The sequence below is a fragment of the Oncorhynchus tshawytscha genome, linkage group LG02 (genome assembly GCF_018296145.1).
Source record: "Oncorhynchus tshawytscha isolate Ot180627B linkage group LG02, Otsh_v2.0, whole genome shotgun sequence".
NCBI lineage: Eukaryota > Metazoa > Chordata > Actinopteri > Salmoniformes > Salmonidae > Oncorhynchus > Oncorhynchus tshawytscha.
The window spans coordinates 57,089,910-57,104,217 of record NC_056430.1 but is presented as its reverse complement, the minus strand read 5'-3'; the positions used below and the strand labels follow the sequence as shown (position 1 = coordinate 57,104,217).

At 40.3% G+C, this 14,308-nt stretch overlaps 1 protein-coding gene across 2 annotated transcripts in view; it reads right to left on the bottom strand.

Moving 5' to 3' along the window:
- The window catches only part of matn4 (matrilin 4), a 39,923-nt gene that overhangs the window by 6,825 nt on the left and 18,790 nt on the right, over nucleotides 1-14,308 (bottom strand). The window contains exons 7-9 of one of the 2 annotated variants that reach the window (XM_024444314.2): nucleotides 7,597-7,719; nucleotides 7,372-7,494; nucleotides 6,291-6,407 (exon numbers count right to left, since the gene is read on the bottom strand). In XM_024444314.2, the coding sequence (XP_024300082.1) occupies nucleotides 6,291-6,407; nucleotides 7,372-7,494; nucleotides 7,597-7,719 (363 nt within the window). The remainder of the gene's footprint in view (nucleotides 1-6,290; nucleotides 6,408-7,371; nucleotides 7,495-7,596; nucleotides 7,720-14,308) is intronic. The other variant, XM_024444324.2, reaches the window with a different exon arrangement.

The window sequence follows — 14,308 nt, the reverse complement described above, 5'->3', positions numbered from 1 at the left end:
GTTTTGTAGCAAACAGGATGCACGTTTTGGAATATTTTTGTTCTGTACAGGCTTCCTTCTTTTCACTCTGTCAATTACGTAAGTATTGTGGAGTAACTACAATGTTGTTGATCCATGTTCAGTTCTCTCCCATCACAGCCATAAAATCTGTAACTGTTTAAAAATCCCCATTGGCCTCATGGTGAAATCCCTGAGCAGTTTTCCTACCTTTCCTACCAACTGAGTTAGGAAGACTCCTGTAACTTTGTAGTTAATGGGTGTATTGATCCCATATCCAAAGTGTAATTAATAACTTCACCATGCTCAAAGGGATATTCCATGTCTGCTTTTTTTCATTTTCACCAATAGGTGAAATGAGTTATTTAAAACTTAATTATTCAGTCAATATAATAATAAACATACAATAACAGTCTAAGGTTTGGAAACACCTACTCATTCAAAAGGTTTTTCTTTATTTGGACTATTTTCTACATTGTAGATTAATAGTGAAGACATCAAAACTATGAAATAACACATATGGAATCATGTAGTAATTAAAAAAGTGCTAAACAAGTTTACATACACCTTAGCCAAATATATGTAAACTCAGTTTTTCACCATTCCTGACATTTAATCCTAGTAAATATTCCCTGATTTAGGTCAATTAGGATCACCACTTTATTTTAAGAATGTGAAATGTCAGAATAATAGTAGAGAATGATTTATTTCAGCTTTAATTTATTTCATCACATTCCAAGTGGGTCAGAAGTTCACATACACTCAATTACTATTTGGCAGCATTTCTTTTAAATTGTTTAACTTGGGTCAAACGCTTCCACAAGCTTCCCACAATAAGTTGGGTGAATTTTGGCATTCCTCCTGACAGAGCTGGTGTAACTCAGGTCAGGTTTGTAGGCCTCCTTGCTCGCACACGCTTTTTTCAGTTCTTTAGCTAAATAGCCCAGAATTGTAGCCTACTCCCGACCATCACGTTGTACAGCGCCATATTTTCTGTTCCATCCTAACGGAAACCCAGAGCAAAATTTCTTAATCAGTCCCATATACTATGTTTTTACAAAACAATTTTTTTCTTCTTCTTGTACAGCCACTATTGAAGGCTGTCAAATGCTTCTCAAAGATGCCCTCTGGTGGTCAAACTAGCACTAACTAGCATTCATGTTACCAGTGGGTGGCACTTAAATAACGTGCCATAGAATTATGCGGCACCACGCAAGCTTTGCTGCAGTACGCTGCAACTTTTAAAGGACGAACCACTGTAGTCATCCTTTGCCTTGATGACAGCTTTGCACACTCTTGGCATTCTCTCAACCAGCTTCATGAGGAATGCTTTTCCAACAGTCTTGAAGGAGTTCCCACATATGCTGAGCACTTGTCTGATTATCCTTCACTCTGCGGTCCAACTCATCCCAAACCTCAGGTGTGTTTTGGGTCATTGTCCTGTTTAAAAATAAATGATAGTCCAACTAAGCACAAACCAGATGAGATGGCGTATCGCTGCAGAATGCTGTGGTAGTCATGCTGGTTATGTGTGCCTTGGAGTCTAAATAAATCACTGACAGTGTCAACAGCAAAACACCCCCACACCATCACACTCCTCCTCCATGCATCACAGTGGGAACCACACATGCGGAGATCCTCCGTTCACTGACTCTGCGTCTCACAATGACACGGCGGTTGGAACCAGAAATCTCTCATTTGTACTTATCCGACCAAAGTACAGCTTTCCACCAGTCTAATGTCCATTGATTGTGTTTCTTGGCCCAAGCAAGTCTCTTCTTCTTATTGGTGTCCATTAGTAGTGGGTTTTTTGCAGCAAAATCGACCATGAAGGCCTGATTCATGCCGTCTCCTCTGAACAGTTGATGTTGTTACTTGAACTCTGTGAAGCATTTATTTGGGCTGCAATCTGAGGTACAGTTAACTCTAATGAACTTGTCCTCTGCAGCAGAGGTAACTCTGGGTCTGTCACGACTTCCGCCAAAGTCGGTTCCCCTCCTTGTTCGGGCGGTGTTCAGGGGTCGACGTCGCTGGTCTTCTGCCATCGCTGATCCACCTTTCATTTTCCATTTGTTTTGTCTTGTTTTCCCACACACCTGGTTTACATTCCCTCATTACATGACGGGTATATAACCCTCTGTTTCCCCCATGTCTGTGTGGAATTGTTTGTTGTAAAGTGTATGTGTATTATAGACTGGTTTGCGACGGGTTATTTCAACCTATATTTTGTTTTTCTGGGTGCAGTCGGTTTTGCCTCATTAAACTGCTCCGGTTATTACCCAGTTCTGCTCTCCTGCGCATGACTTCTCAGCAGCCAGTTACGCACCTCTTACAGGGTCTTCCTTTCCTGTGGCGGTCCTCAAGAGATCCAGTTTCATCATAGCGCTTGATGTTTTTTTGTGACTGCACTCAAAGTTCTTGAAATGTTCCAGATTGACTGACCTTCATGTCTTAAAGTAATGATGGACTGTCATTTCTCTTTGCTTATTTGAGTTGTTCTTGCCATAATATGGACTTGGTTTTTTACCACAACGGATTGGCTCAAACGCATTAAGAAAGAAATTCCACAAATTAACTTTAACAAGGCACACCTGTTAACCTCTCTGGGATATGTGGGACGCTAGCTAAATGCAGAGCACCAAATTTAAATAAATTACTGAAATGAATCAGTTGCTATCTGAGCAGCTAACCGATTGCTGCAGCTGTACATAGTCTATCGGTAAATAGCCCACCCATTTTTACCTACCTCATCCCCATACTGTTTTTATTTATTTACTTTTCTGCTCTTTTGCACACCAATATCTCTACCTGTACATGACCATCTGATCATTTATCACTCCAGTGTTAATCTGCAAAATTGTAATCATTCGCCTACCTCCTCATGCCTTTTGCACACAATGTATATAGACTCTTTTTTTTCTACTGTGTTATTTATTGACTTGTTAATTGTTTACTCCATGTGTAACTCTGTGTTGTCTGTTCACACTGCTATGCTTTATCTTGGCCAGGTCGCAGTTGCAAATGAGAACTTGTTCTCAACTAGCCTACCTGGTTAAATAAAGGTGAAATAAAATTAAAATAAAAAATTAATCAAACTTTCATTAAAATCACACATGCAAGATTAAAGCAAATTAAAGCTACACTTGTTGTGAATCCAGCCAACATGTCAGATTTCAAAAAGGCTTTTCGGTGAAAGCAAACAATGCTATTATCTGAGGATAGCACCTCCGTAAACAAAGAAAGAAACCATATTTCATCCTTGCAGGCGCGACACAAAACGCAGAAATAAAAATATAATTAATGCCTTACCTTTGACGAGCTTCTTTTGTTGGCACTCCAATATGACCTATAAACATCACAAATGGTCCTTTTGTTTGCATAATTCCGTCGATATATATCCAAAATGTCCATTTATTTGGCGCGTTTGATAGAGAAAAACACCGTTTCCAACTTGCACAACGTGACTACAAAATATCTCAAAAGTTACCTGTACTTTGCCAAAACATTTCAAACTACTTTTCTAATACAACTGTAGGTATTTTTTAACGTAAATTATCGATAAAATTGAAGACGGGATGATCTGTGTTCAATACAGGAAGAAAACAAACTGTAGCATGCTTTCTGGTCACGCTCCTCCATCTAACAGTACACTTCAAGTGACCCTCGTTCAAGGATGGCCGTACTTCTTCATTACACAAAGGAATAACCTCAACCAATTTCTAAAGACTGTTGACATCCAGTGGAAGCGATAGGAACTGCAAGAAGGTCCCTTAGAAATCTGGATTCCCATTGAAAACCTATTGAAAAGAGAGTGACCCCAAAACAAAACAAAATCTGAATGGTTTTGTCCTCGGGGTTTCGCCTGCTAAATAAGTTCTGTTCTACTCACAGACATGATTCAAACAGTTTCAGAAACTTCAGAGTGTTTTGTCTACTAATTATATGCATAGCTTATCTTCTAGGGATGAGTAGCAGGCAGTTGAATTTGGGCATGCATTTCATCCGGACGTGAAAATACTGCCCCGTCACCAAGAAGTTAATTGAAATGCATTCCAGGTGACTCCCTCATGAAGCTGGTTGAGAGAATGCCAAGAGTGGGCAAAGCTGTCATCAAGGTGGCTACTTTTAAGAATGTCAAATATAAAACATTTTTATTTGTTTAACACTTTTTTGGTTACTACATGATTCTATGTATGTTATTTCTTAGTTTGATGTCTTCACTATTATTCTACAATGTAGAAAACAGTAAAAATAAAGAAAAAGCCTTGAATGAGTAGGTGTCCAAACTTTTGACTGGTACTGTTAAAAGGCCATATGGTTTAAAAACATTTGTATCATTTCAAAGAAGAAACAATTACATTTGACATTCAACTGAATGTCTGAAATCCCACTGAAATATATAGATTCCATAGATTTACTCTCATTATACTATTGTTAATGTGCTATAATACAGTCAAAATTTGAAGGATTATTTAAAATTCAAAACGAGTTGAGTATTTTACTCCATTATGCAGCTGTTACATTTACAGAACTTTATTTTTGACCTTTTATCAATTTTGACGACCTTTGTTAATTTCATTTCTGGAGCACGTTAGATACTGTATCCAAGACATTACAGAGAGTCAACTGAATAGAAGTAGTTGTATAGAGCTATTGCATCCAGGGGTGTATTCATTATGCCAATTTGGTTGCAATACATCTCTTAAATGGAAGCAAATGGAATGAAACCGGACCTAGCTGAATTTGTCCAATAGAAACTCTTGTTTTAGTACACAACTGTTTGAACTAATGATTAAACCTCTGGTGAACCACATGAGATGTACACTCTTCGGAAAAAAAGGTGCTAAGTAGAACCCTTTGCAGAGAGTTCTACGAAGAACCCTTTTATCTTTGAAGGGTTCTTCCTAGAACCCTCTATGAACACTTCCACCAGTCTTATTAGCCTTTAACATTCAACTCTCTTAGTGATGAGTCATTCGCGAATGAACACTGTTTTTGAACAGATCTTTTTGGTGAACGTCGGGAACCGACTCGCATCTGTGAAAGAGCTGTTCATTTGGTTCGCTGATTTGCATACTGCTACTACTGCTTTTTGAGCTCCAGACAACGACTTTCTGTAGATAAGTTCTGTGAAGATGGTAATTCCTCACTGCAGAAACAATAGGCAGTGAGAAGAGAGCCTTATTATGGTCCATGCAACATTTTTGCAAGCTATCTAATTTCACCAGGTAAAATGTATTTGAACACAGATTTCATGATCTGACATGATAGGCAACCTTTTAGGCTTTACACTACAAATGAGTTATTTTTCATGGTTTTTCATACATTTTTAAGCACTACTGAATGACGAGCCGTTTGGGAGCCAAATGAATGCCTCATTTAGGTGAGCAGAGCCAAAAGATCCGGCTTATGGAAAATATTTTGAATGCCCATCAATACTCTTTATGACAATATCTTACATATATCATAAGGTATTTATTTGAGGGCCTTGTTATACCCTAACAGTGGTCAAACTCCTGGTTTAAAACTCCTGGTTTACAACTCACATTACGCTGGCATGTAAAGTGATGAGTAATTCTTATTGGAATCCAGCCAGAGTCAGGATATCCAATAATTGGAACTTTCAATCACCCACAACATGCATTCAGAATGACTGCCAGGGTAGGAAAGACTATCTAAAGCATCTAAACTGGTACAACCATCTAAGTACATCCATCAACCATCTAAGTGCAATACATCAAACTCCTAACAGGTTGGATTAGTTTAGAAAAATGTATGTTATTTATCTTTGTGTAGCATATGATTAAATCAACCAACCAATGTACACTACCATTTAAACTTTTGAACACCCAGAGGCCCATGGGGCGACGCATAATTGGCCCAGCGTCGTCTGGGTTAGGGGAGGGTTTGGCCGGCAGGGACATTCTTGTGTCATCGCGCACCGGCGCACTGCACGCCGACACAATGGTGCGGCTGGCTTCCCGGGTTGGATGGGCATTGTGTTAAGAAGCAGTGCGGCTTGGTTGGGTTGTGTTTCGGAGAACAACCTTCATCTCTCCCGAGTCCGTACGGGAGTTGCAGCGATCAGACAAGACTGTAACCACTACCAATTGGATACCACAAAATTAGGGAGAAAAAAGGGGTGAACAAAAAAAAAAGTTCTAGGTAGAACCCTTTGCCTTAAAAAGAACCCTTGTCTTCCAAAAAGGGTTCTTCAGATGAGGAGAAAGAACCATTTTGGAAGTGAGGGTGTTAACATTATTGTATTTAGTGGGTGTGTGAAGTATACTTACTTCGGCAGCCCTTGCCATCCTCTGCCAGTAGCTGTCCCTCAGGGCAGATGCAGTAGTAGGAGTCTGGTGTACTGATACACTGATGCTCACAGCCATGCTCCACTGTGTTACACAGGTCTGTGGAGGGACAAACACACACGGACACTCTGACAAACTGGGGTGCAGTGGACGAGAAGTGTGTGGTGTCATAGGTCCGGTCCAAGAACGATGGAACGCCGTGATGGACAGCACAAGGATGCCGTTATTGGTACCATTCTAAAAAGCTGATGCTAACAACGTGCACATTTTATACAATGTCTAATGTGGTTACTAAAATCCAATTTGGATATATTTGGCTGTTTTTGCAGCATAATATTTAGATATTGTCCTTTTCGGGTGTAGAAAAATGTTTGCTAAATGCGAATTCCATTTGTAAAAGCTGAAAGCATAGATAGCCAGTAATTGCATTCTGGTTACCAATGCAGTTAAAAAGTAACTAGATAGCATAAAAGCAAGATATGGTTTTTGATTGTGACCAACAGCATAGGTGTTTCTATAATAAACAGACCTTCGTTCAAATAGTATTTGTATTGTTTTGAATACTTTAGCTGCTTTCGAATGAGCTGACTTGGAGCACTTGAACTGACATAGTCCCAAAAGTGCAAATGTCACCCACCTGGCATTCCAATCATGCTCAAAGAAAAAGCATACTATTTGAACTCAGATCAGAAATATGAACAAAGTCTGTTTTGTTAAACGGTAGTGTACATTGGTTGGTTGATTTAATCATATGCTACACAAAGGACCAAAAATAAGACCTTTAATCTTCAAAACCTTTTTTCAAGTGTATGTTAATGCTGGGTCTCAAGCTTGATAAACACGGAATAGTACATACTTTAGGTTTATTGCGCTTGCAATGTTCACCGCAAATCTCACCCAGCAGCTGCCTCAAATATTCTGCCCCTAGCTACAGTAAATACATTCTACTGTTGGGCCTGATGGTGGCCTCACTAACTTGTGCAGGTAATCTTGTCATTGTTGAGCTTAAAGCCAGCTACTGTAAATACATTCTACTGTTGGGCTTGATGATGGCCTCACTAACTTGTGCAGGTCTTCTTGTCATCGTGGAGCTTAAAGCCAGCGCTGCAGTCACAGATGAAGGCTCCAGGGGAGGCGATACAGATCTGCTCACAGTCATGCTTCCCCTCAGCACACAGGTCTATCACTGGGTCATACAAACAGAGACACTGATTATTGCTTGAAAGGAAGGTTGTAGTTTCATATCTGGGCTTCCTCAATGGTTTGGCCTGATGATGGCTTCACTAACTTGTGCAGGTAATCTTGTCATCGTTGAGGGTGTAGCCAGTCTTGCAGTTGCAGGTGAAGGTGCCCAGAGAGGTGATACAGATCTGCTCACAGTCATGCTTCCCCTCAGCACACAGGTCTATCACTGTATTATAAAAAACAGAAACACTGATTACTGCTTGAAGGGAAGGTTGTGGTTAATGCCCAGAGTTCTATTGTTTGAGACCTTCTATACCAACTTGGGCTCTCAAGTATTCCTAAGGAAGACACGATCATTCATCTTGGGGATTTTATTGCCAGTCGGCCAGGACCACAACATTTGGAGAGGAATGATTGGGAAAGAAGGTGTCAGCAAACCAACTCAAATGGAGTTATTCCCCTAACCAAATGTGTAGAACATGATCTTATCACCAACACATTCTTCCATCAGAAAAAAACAAATATCCTGGATTTATCCCCACTCTGGCATATCATTGACCATGTCATTGTCTGAGGCAAGGAACTCTTCAAACCGAAGTACAACCGTTGAGACAGAGATCCTCAACCAAACCCTTCAGCGAATCATAAAGGAAGACCTAGGAAAACCACTTAGGAAGGAGCAGGTACAAAATGCCAGGTAAGAAATAGCAAGGCCACATACCTGAGCCTAAGTGCTCTTTCTTACACCACATACATGCCCTGCTTCTGAAGATGTGGCACAAGTAGAGAATTCCCACAGAACTCAGATTGTTACCATCTTTAAAAAGGGGGACAGGAATATTTGTGGGAACTACATAGGCATCGATGTTGTATCTTCCTACTGTCCACCACTGGGAAAATACTTAAATCACATACTGGCCAACTGACTCCTACCCCTCCCAGAATCACAACGAGGCTTTTTCCCATCCAGAGGCACAACGGACATGATTTCCATAACACAATAACTGCAAGAGAAAAAGCAAACACTTTACTTTACTTTTTTATAGATCTTACAAAAGGATTTGACTATATAAAATATCAGCTGCCCTGAAAAGCTCACCAGGGTACTGTGACTTCTGCATGACAACTTCTGCATGTCGTCAACACTGATCCTTTACAGTGGTGCTAAAATGGAACCCTTCAAGATGGAAACTGGGATGAAACGGCTGCATCACTGCCCCACCCTTTTTGCAATCTTCATTGCTGCCATCCTTCACTTCACATGTAAAATCTGTCTCAGGAAGTCCCAATCCTGTAAAAACATACAGCAGATTCTTCAACCTAATTAAAGTCAAGGCAAACAGCAAATTCACTTCTATTATGGAGCTCAAGTTAAGTGTTATTAGTCGTACAGGATACACATGGTATACACCGTCCACTGACAATACAACAAAATTAAGAAATAACATATTAGAATACGAACAAAGTAAACGGCTCAGTAGAATATTATTTTTTTGCATAAAACGGAAGGCACAATTGGGATTAAAGGGATTTTAAAAAATTGTGCAGCATTGCTTGTAGATAAACTGTCTCTGAGCCTGTTGGTATCAGACCTCATGCTCCGATACTGTCTGCACAGCGATAAGAGAGTGAACAGCTCATTGCTGGGATGTGTGGTCCTTGATGATGGGGGGGGGGGCTTCCTTAGCCACCTTAGGAAGTAGAGATGCTCATGCGCCCTCTTACAAGAGTGTTGGACACAGATGAACTTAAAACTGCTGACTCTGTACTGCAGTCCCGTTGATGTGGATTGGGGCATCATTTGTTTTGCTGACATTGAGGGAGAGGTTGTTGTCCTGGCACCACAATGATAGTTCAATTACCTCCTCCTTATAGGCTCACTTGTCATTGGTTATCAGGCCTACAACCGTGGTGTCGTCAGCCAACTTGATGATGGAGTTGGTGTCAGCCTGGGGTCTGCCCGTCAGGAAGTCAAGGATCCAGTTCCAGAGGGTGGTGTCCAGACCCAGGGCTCTGAGCTTGGTGTTGAGCTTGGAGGGAACAATAGTGGTGAATGATGAACTGTGGTCAATGAAAAGCATTCTCACATAGGTGTTATGGCCGTGTGAATAGCGATGGAAATGGCATCTTTTCTGGTTCTGTTGGAGAGGTAGGCAAATTGGAGTGGGTCTGTTTGTACATGATCCAGCAATAAAGACTGCTTCCGTGCAAGAGGATTTTTGTTGGCTAATGATCTTGTACAGTTTGCCTTGGTGTTTGCTTGTGGCGGTATGTACACAGGTGTGATAACACGTGAATTCCCTCTGCATTTAGTGGGGTCGGCATTTTAGCATCAGGAACTCCAGGTTCGGAGAACGGAAGCTCGAGATATTTTCAACTTTGTTTTACCAGGAATTGTTGATGAAGAAACATACCTCTCCCCCTACTCTTACCAGAAGCCGCAGTTCAAACGATAAAGAAAATGGAAAAGCCATCTGGTTGAATAGCAGTCGAGTGTATCGTCTGTAAGCCAGGTCTCTGTAGAAACACATCCTTCTGTGATTGAAGCCTTGCTCTGAGTTCAAATTATTTTCCAGCGATTGGACATTGGCCATCAGGATACTTGGAAAAGGAGGCTGTGTAGCCCGTCCGACTAGCTTGGAGACCCCTTTCCTTCCTCTTCTTCATCCCCGGTGTTGCCTTTGGTCATCTTGTTTAACAGCAACATGTAAGTCCGCTGTGCAGTGAACAAAGGAGCAAACAAATGATATATATTTTTTTTAAAGCCATAAAAAAAGCAAAGTCGAGCAGGAACCGGGAAGACGCGCACCCTCCTCAGAGCCGCCATATGTCTCCATGACAATACGCACATGACAAAGCAATGCCTGCCCACTTTAGAAGACTTTGCAAAGACGTACACACTCCTGGGTCTGGCCCTGAACAACAACAAAAAAGACACAAATCATCCACTAAGCCCCACCAGACAATACAACACTGGTGACAACAATACTTCTTGACAATACCAGACCACAAAGGTCACAACAATATATGTTGACAATACCACCCTTGTAAATGTGGATCACTTTCGAGACCTTGCCAACTTTCTCTCCTCCAAAGCTGACATAGACGCGAAAATACACCACCTCCTAAAGTGTGTCAGTGGAGCCTTTGACAGACATGGGAAATTTGTCTTTGATGATTGTGATATCTAAACTAAAGTCCTCATTTACCATTTACAAAAGCCGTAGTTCTCTACACCCTACTGTATGGGGAAACCTGCACCAACTCCTGAAACTGCTCTTGTACTCCCAGTTTAGACTATGGAATGGATGCATTAATAGTTACTTTTCTTGAAGTTATATTTAAGGCATGCAGATATACAGAAAGGATCAATTCAGATGTTTTCAGCTACAGTTGTGGTCTGTACCACCACCAAGGACCCTTCTCAGATGATGTAGAGTCTCTGAGAAAACTGTGGGAGACCCCACTAAACCAGGATAATTTTTCCTCACAAGAATCTGACTTTCTGGGCCAGAGATATTGAAACTGTAATTTCTTATTTAATCTTTATTAGGACAGGGATTCAATGCTGGGAGTCAGTAAAAAGGTCCTCCAACAACAATTTGAAATGCCTTAGAGCAGGTATTCCTAAACTGGGGTACCGTGTAATGCCGTTGAGGGTATGGCAAATTAAAATGTGATCCATAAAAAGAAAAAAAATCTTCACATTTTCAAACAGCACATTTATGTTTTCCAACGGGGATATACATTTGGGTGAGTTTTTTCTCTCGCCTGAGTAGCCTTGTTTCACTTCCAAAAATAAAATTAAACCATCTTGTGTTCAGCGAATAACAACACAATGTCAAATACAGGTAGGAGCATATTGTCACATTTTTTTTAATCAAGAGACGAGCTTAGTTTTCTTTTACTGCCCATAATTTTCACTTGTCTGACCGCTTGCATGATGACGAGTTTCTCACACAACTGGACTATTTTGGGTGATGTTTTTTCTCGCCTGAAGGATTTGAATTTAGGATTACAGGGACTCTCCGCAACTATGTTAAATGTGCGTGACAAAATTTGAGGCTATGATTAAGAAGTTGGAGCTCTTTTCTGTCTGCATTAACAAGGACAACACAGGTCTTTCCACCCTGTATGATTTTTTTGTGTGCAAATTAACTCAAGCTTATGGACAATGTCAAATGTGATATAGCGAAGCACCTGAGTGAGTTGGGTGCGCAATTATGCAGGTACTTTCCCGAAACGTACGACACAAACAACTGGATTGGATATACCACGGTATTTGTATGCAGGGACTCGTTCGATTATAGAACCATCCCATGAGTAAAGATTTAATCCATCGGAGACAACTTGAAAACAACATGTATTTAGTTTTATATCCGTAAGGGCTTCCTGCACATCTGCAAAATTGGACTGTAGCCTTGTCACAGCCAGGTCAGCAGCTGGGGCAATTGTGTACATAATAGTATCATCTGTATTTTTTTACAGATCGACCAATAGCATTTATATGAACAGTGAAAAGAACAGGTCCTAGTATCGACCCCTGCGCAACAGCTTATGTATCTTAAGAAATGTGGACTGTCAATCACGATGGCCTGAGTTCTGTCACTAACATAGTCATTCAATCATGAACAGAGCTCAAGCCTATTGAGGGACAACTTATTTCAATAAAATAGCATGATGAACAGTATCAACAGATTTTGACAGGTCCACAAACACATTTTAAATCATTGACAAGATCAAAAAAGGTGGTTGCTATAATAGTGCTATGCGGTTTACATTCAAAATACATTTCTCAGATAAAAAAAGATCAAAGTTGTACATTTACCAAGCCACAGATTCTGAACATATTACTGAAGATAAACAGACTATTTAATCATACAAACATACTTAGAGTATGGAATAAACATATTTATAGGTACTTTTGTCATAATTATCCTTTAAAGTTATGCAAAAACACAGAAAAAGCATATTTCCATATTGTTGGTCAAACATGGACATAAGCTACCAAAAACCTTTCTCCCCTCTAATTACTGACGTTGTAGATCCTCTCAAACTACTCAGAAAGACACTTCTGAACAACAAGCACTTTACCTTGTGAGGATCTGACATTTTGGGCCAGAGATATTCGAACTAAAGTGTAAATGCAGTCAGTCTATTTTTTTTTTAGGTAGATGAAGAACGATTAAAGAAGGATTTTTCAGTCTTGAGACATGGATTGTGTATGTGTGCCATTCAAAGGGTGAATGGGCAAGACAAAATATAAAAATGCCTTTGAACGGGGTATGGTAGTAGGTGCCAGGGGGCACCGGTTTGTGTCAAGAACTGCAATGCTGCTGGGTTTTTCATGCTCAACAGTTTCCGTGTATATCAAGAATGTTCCATCACCAAAGGACATCCAGCCAACTTGACACAACTGTGGGAAGCATTGGAGTCAACATGGGCCAGCATCCCTGTGGAACTCTTTCAACAGCTCATTCCCCCTCAGGAGACTGAAAAGATTTGGCATTGGTCCTCAGATCCTCTACAGCTGCGAGAGCATCCTGACTGGTTGCATCACTGCCTGGTATGGCAACTGCTCAGCCTCTGACCGCAAGGCACTACAGAGGGTAGTGCGTACGGCCCAGTACATCACTGGGGCCAAGCTTCCTGCCATCCAGGATCTCTATACCAGGCAGTGTCAGAGGAAGGCCCTAAAAATTGTCAAAAACTCCACCCCCGTAGTCATAGACTTTTCTCTCTGCTACTGCACGGCAATCGGTACCTGAGCGACAAGTCTAGGTCCAAAAGACTTCTTAAAAGCTTCTACCCCCAAGCCATAAAACTCCTGAACAGCTAATCAAACACCAACCCGACTATTTACATTGACCCCACCCCCCCCTTACACTACTGCTACTCTCTGTTTATCATCAATGCATAGTCATTATAACTCTACATGTACATACTGTATTACTACAACTAACCGGTGCCCCCGCACACTGACTCTGTACTGGTACCCCCTGTATATTGCCTCGCTATTGTTATACTACTGCTGCTCTTTAATTACTTGTTACTTTATTTTTAACTTTAACCAACAATGCAGTTTAGAAAAATAAGTGTAAGTAAATATTTCACTGTAAGGTCTACTACACCTGTTGTAGTAGGTGCATGTGACAAATACAATTGTATATCATTAATTATCCTTATGACACATATATACACATACAGTTGAATGAACCAGACTGTGGAGGTCTACAATTTTTTTCTGAGGTCTTGGCTGATTTCTTTTGATTTTCCCATGATGTCAATCAAAGAGGCACTGAGTTTGAAGGTAGGCATTGAAATACATCCACAGGTACACTTCCAATTGACTCAAATGATGTCAATTAGCCTATCAGAAGCTTCTAAAGCCATGATATAATTTTCTGGAATTTTCCAATCTGTTTAAAGGCACAGTCAACTTGGTGTATGTAAACTTCTGACCCACTGGAATTGTGATACAGTGAATTATAAGTGAAATAATCTGTCTGTAAACAATTGTTGGAAAAATTACTTGTGTCATGCACAAAGTAGATGTTCTAATTGACTTGCCAAAATGACTAAGTGTATGTTATCTTCGACTTCAACTGTACATTTAGAAAGATTATAAGTCATTTCAAGGCTTATTCATACTGTTTTGTTGAATAGGAAATACATCATAAATTATTTCATATTTTTAAAAAAAATAATATTTTTACTGTGTACTTGAGCTTGTGTCCTCAAACGTGACTATACCTCAGCAATTTATTAAATTTTTTACCCGAAAGGTGAGATTTTAACCTTTCTTGGAGTATGCA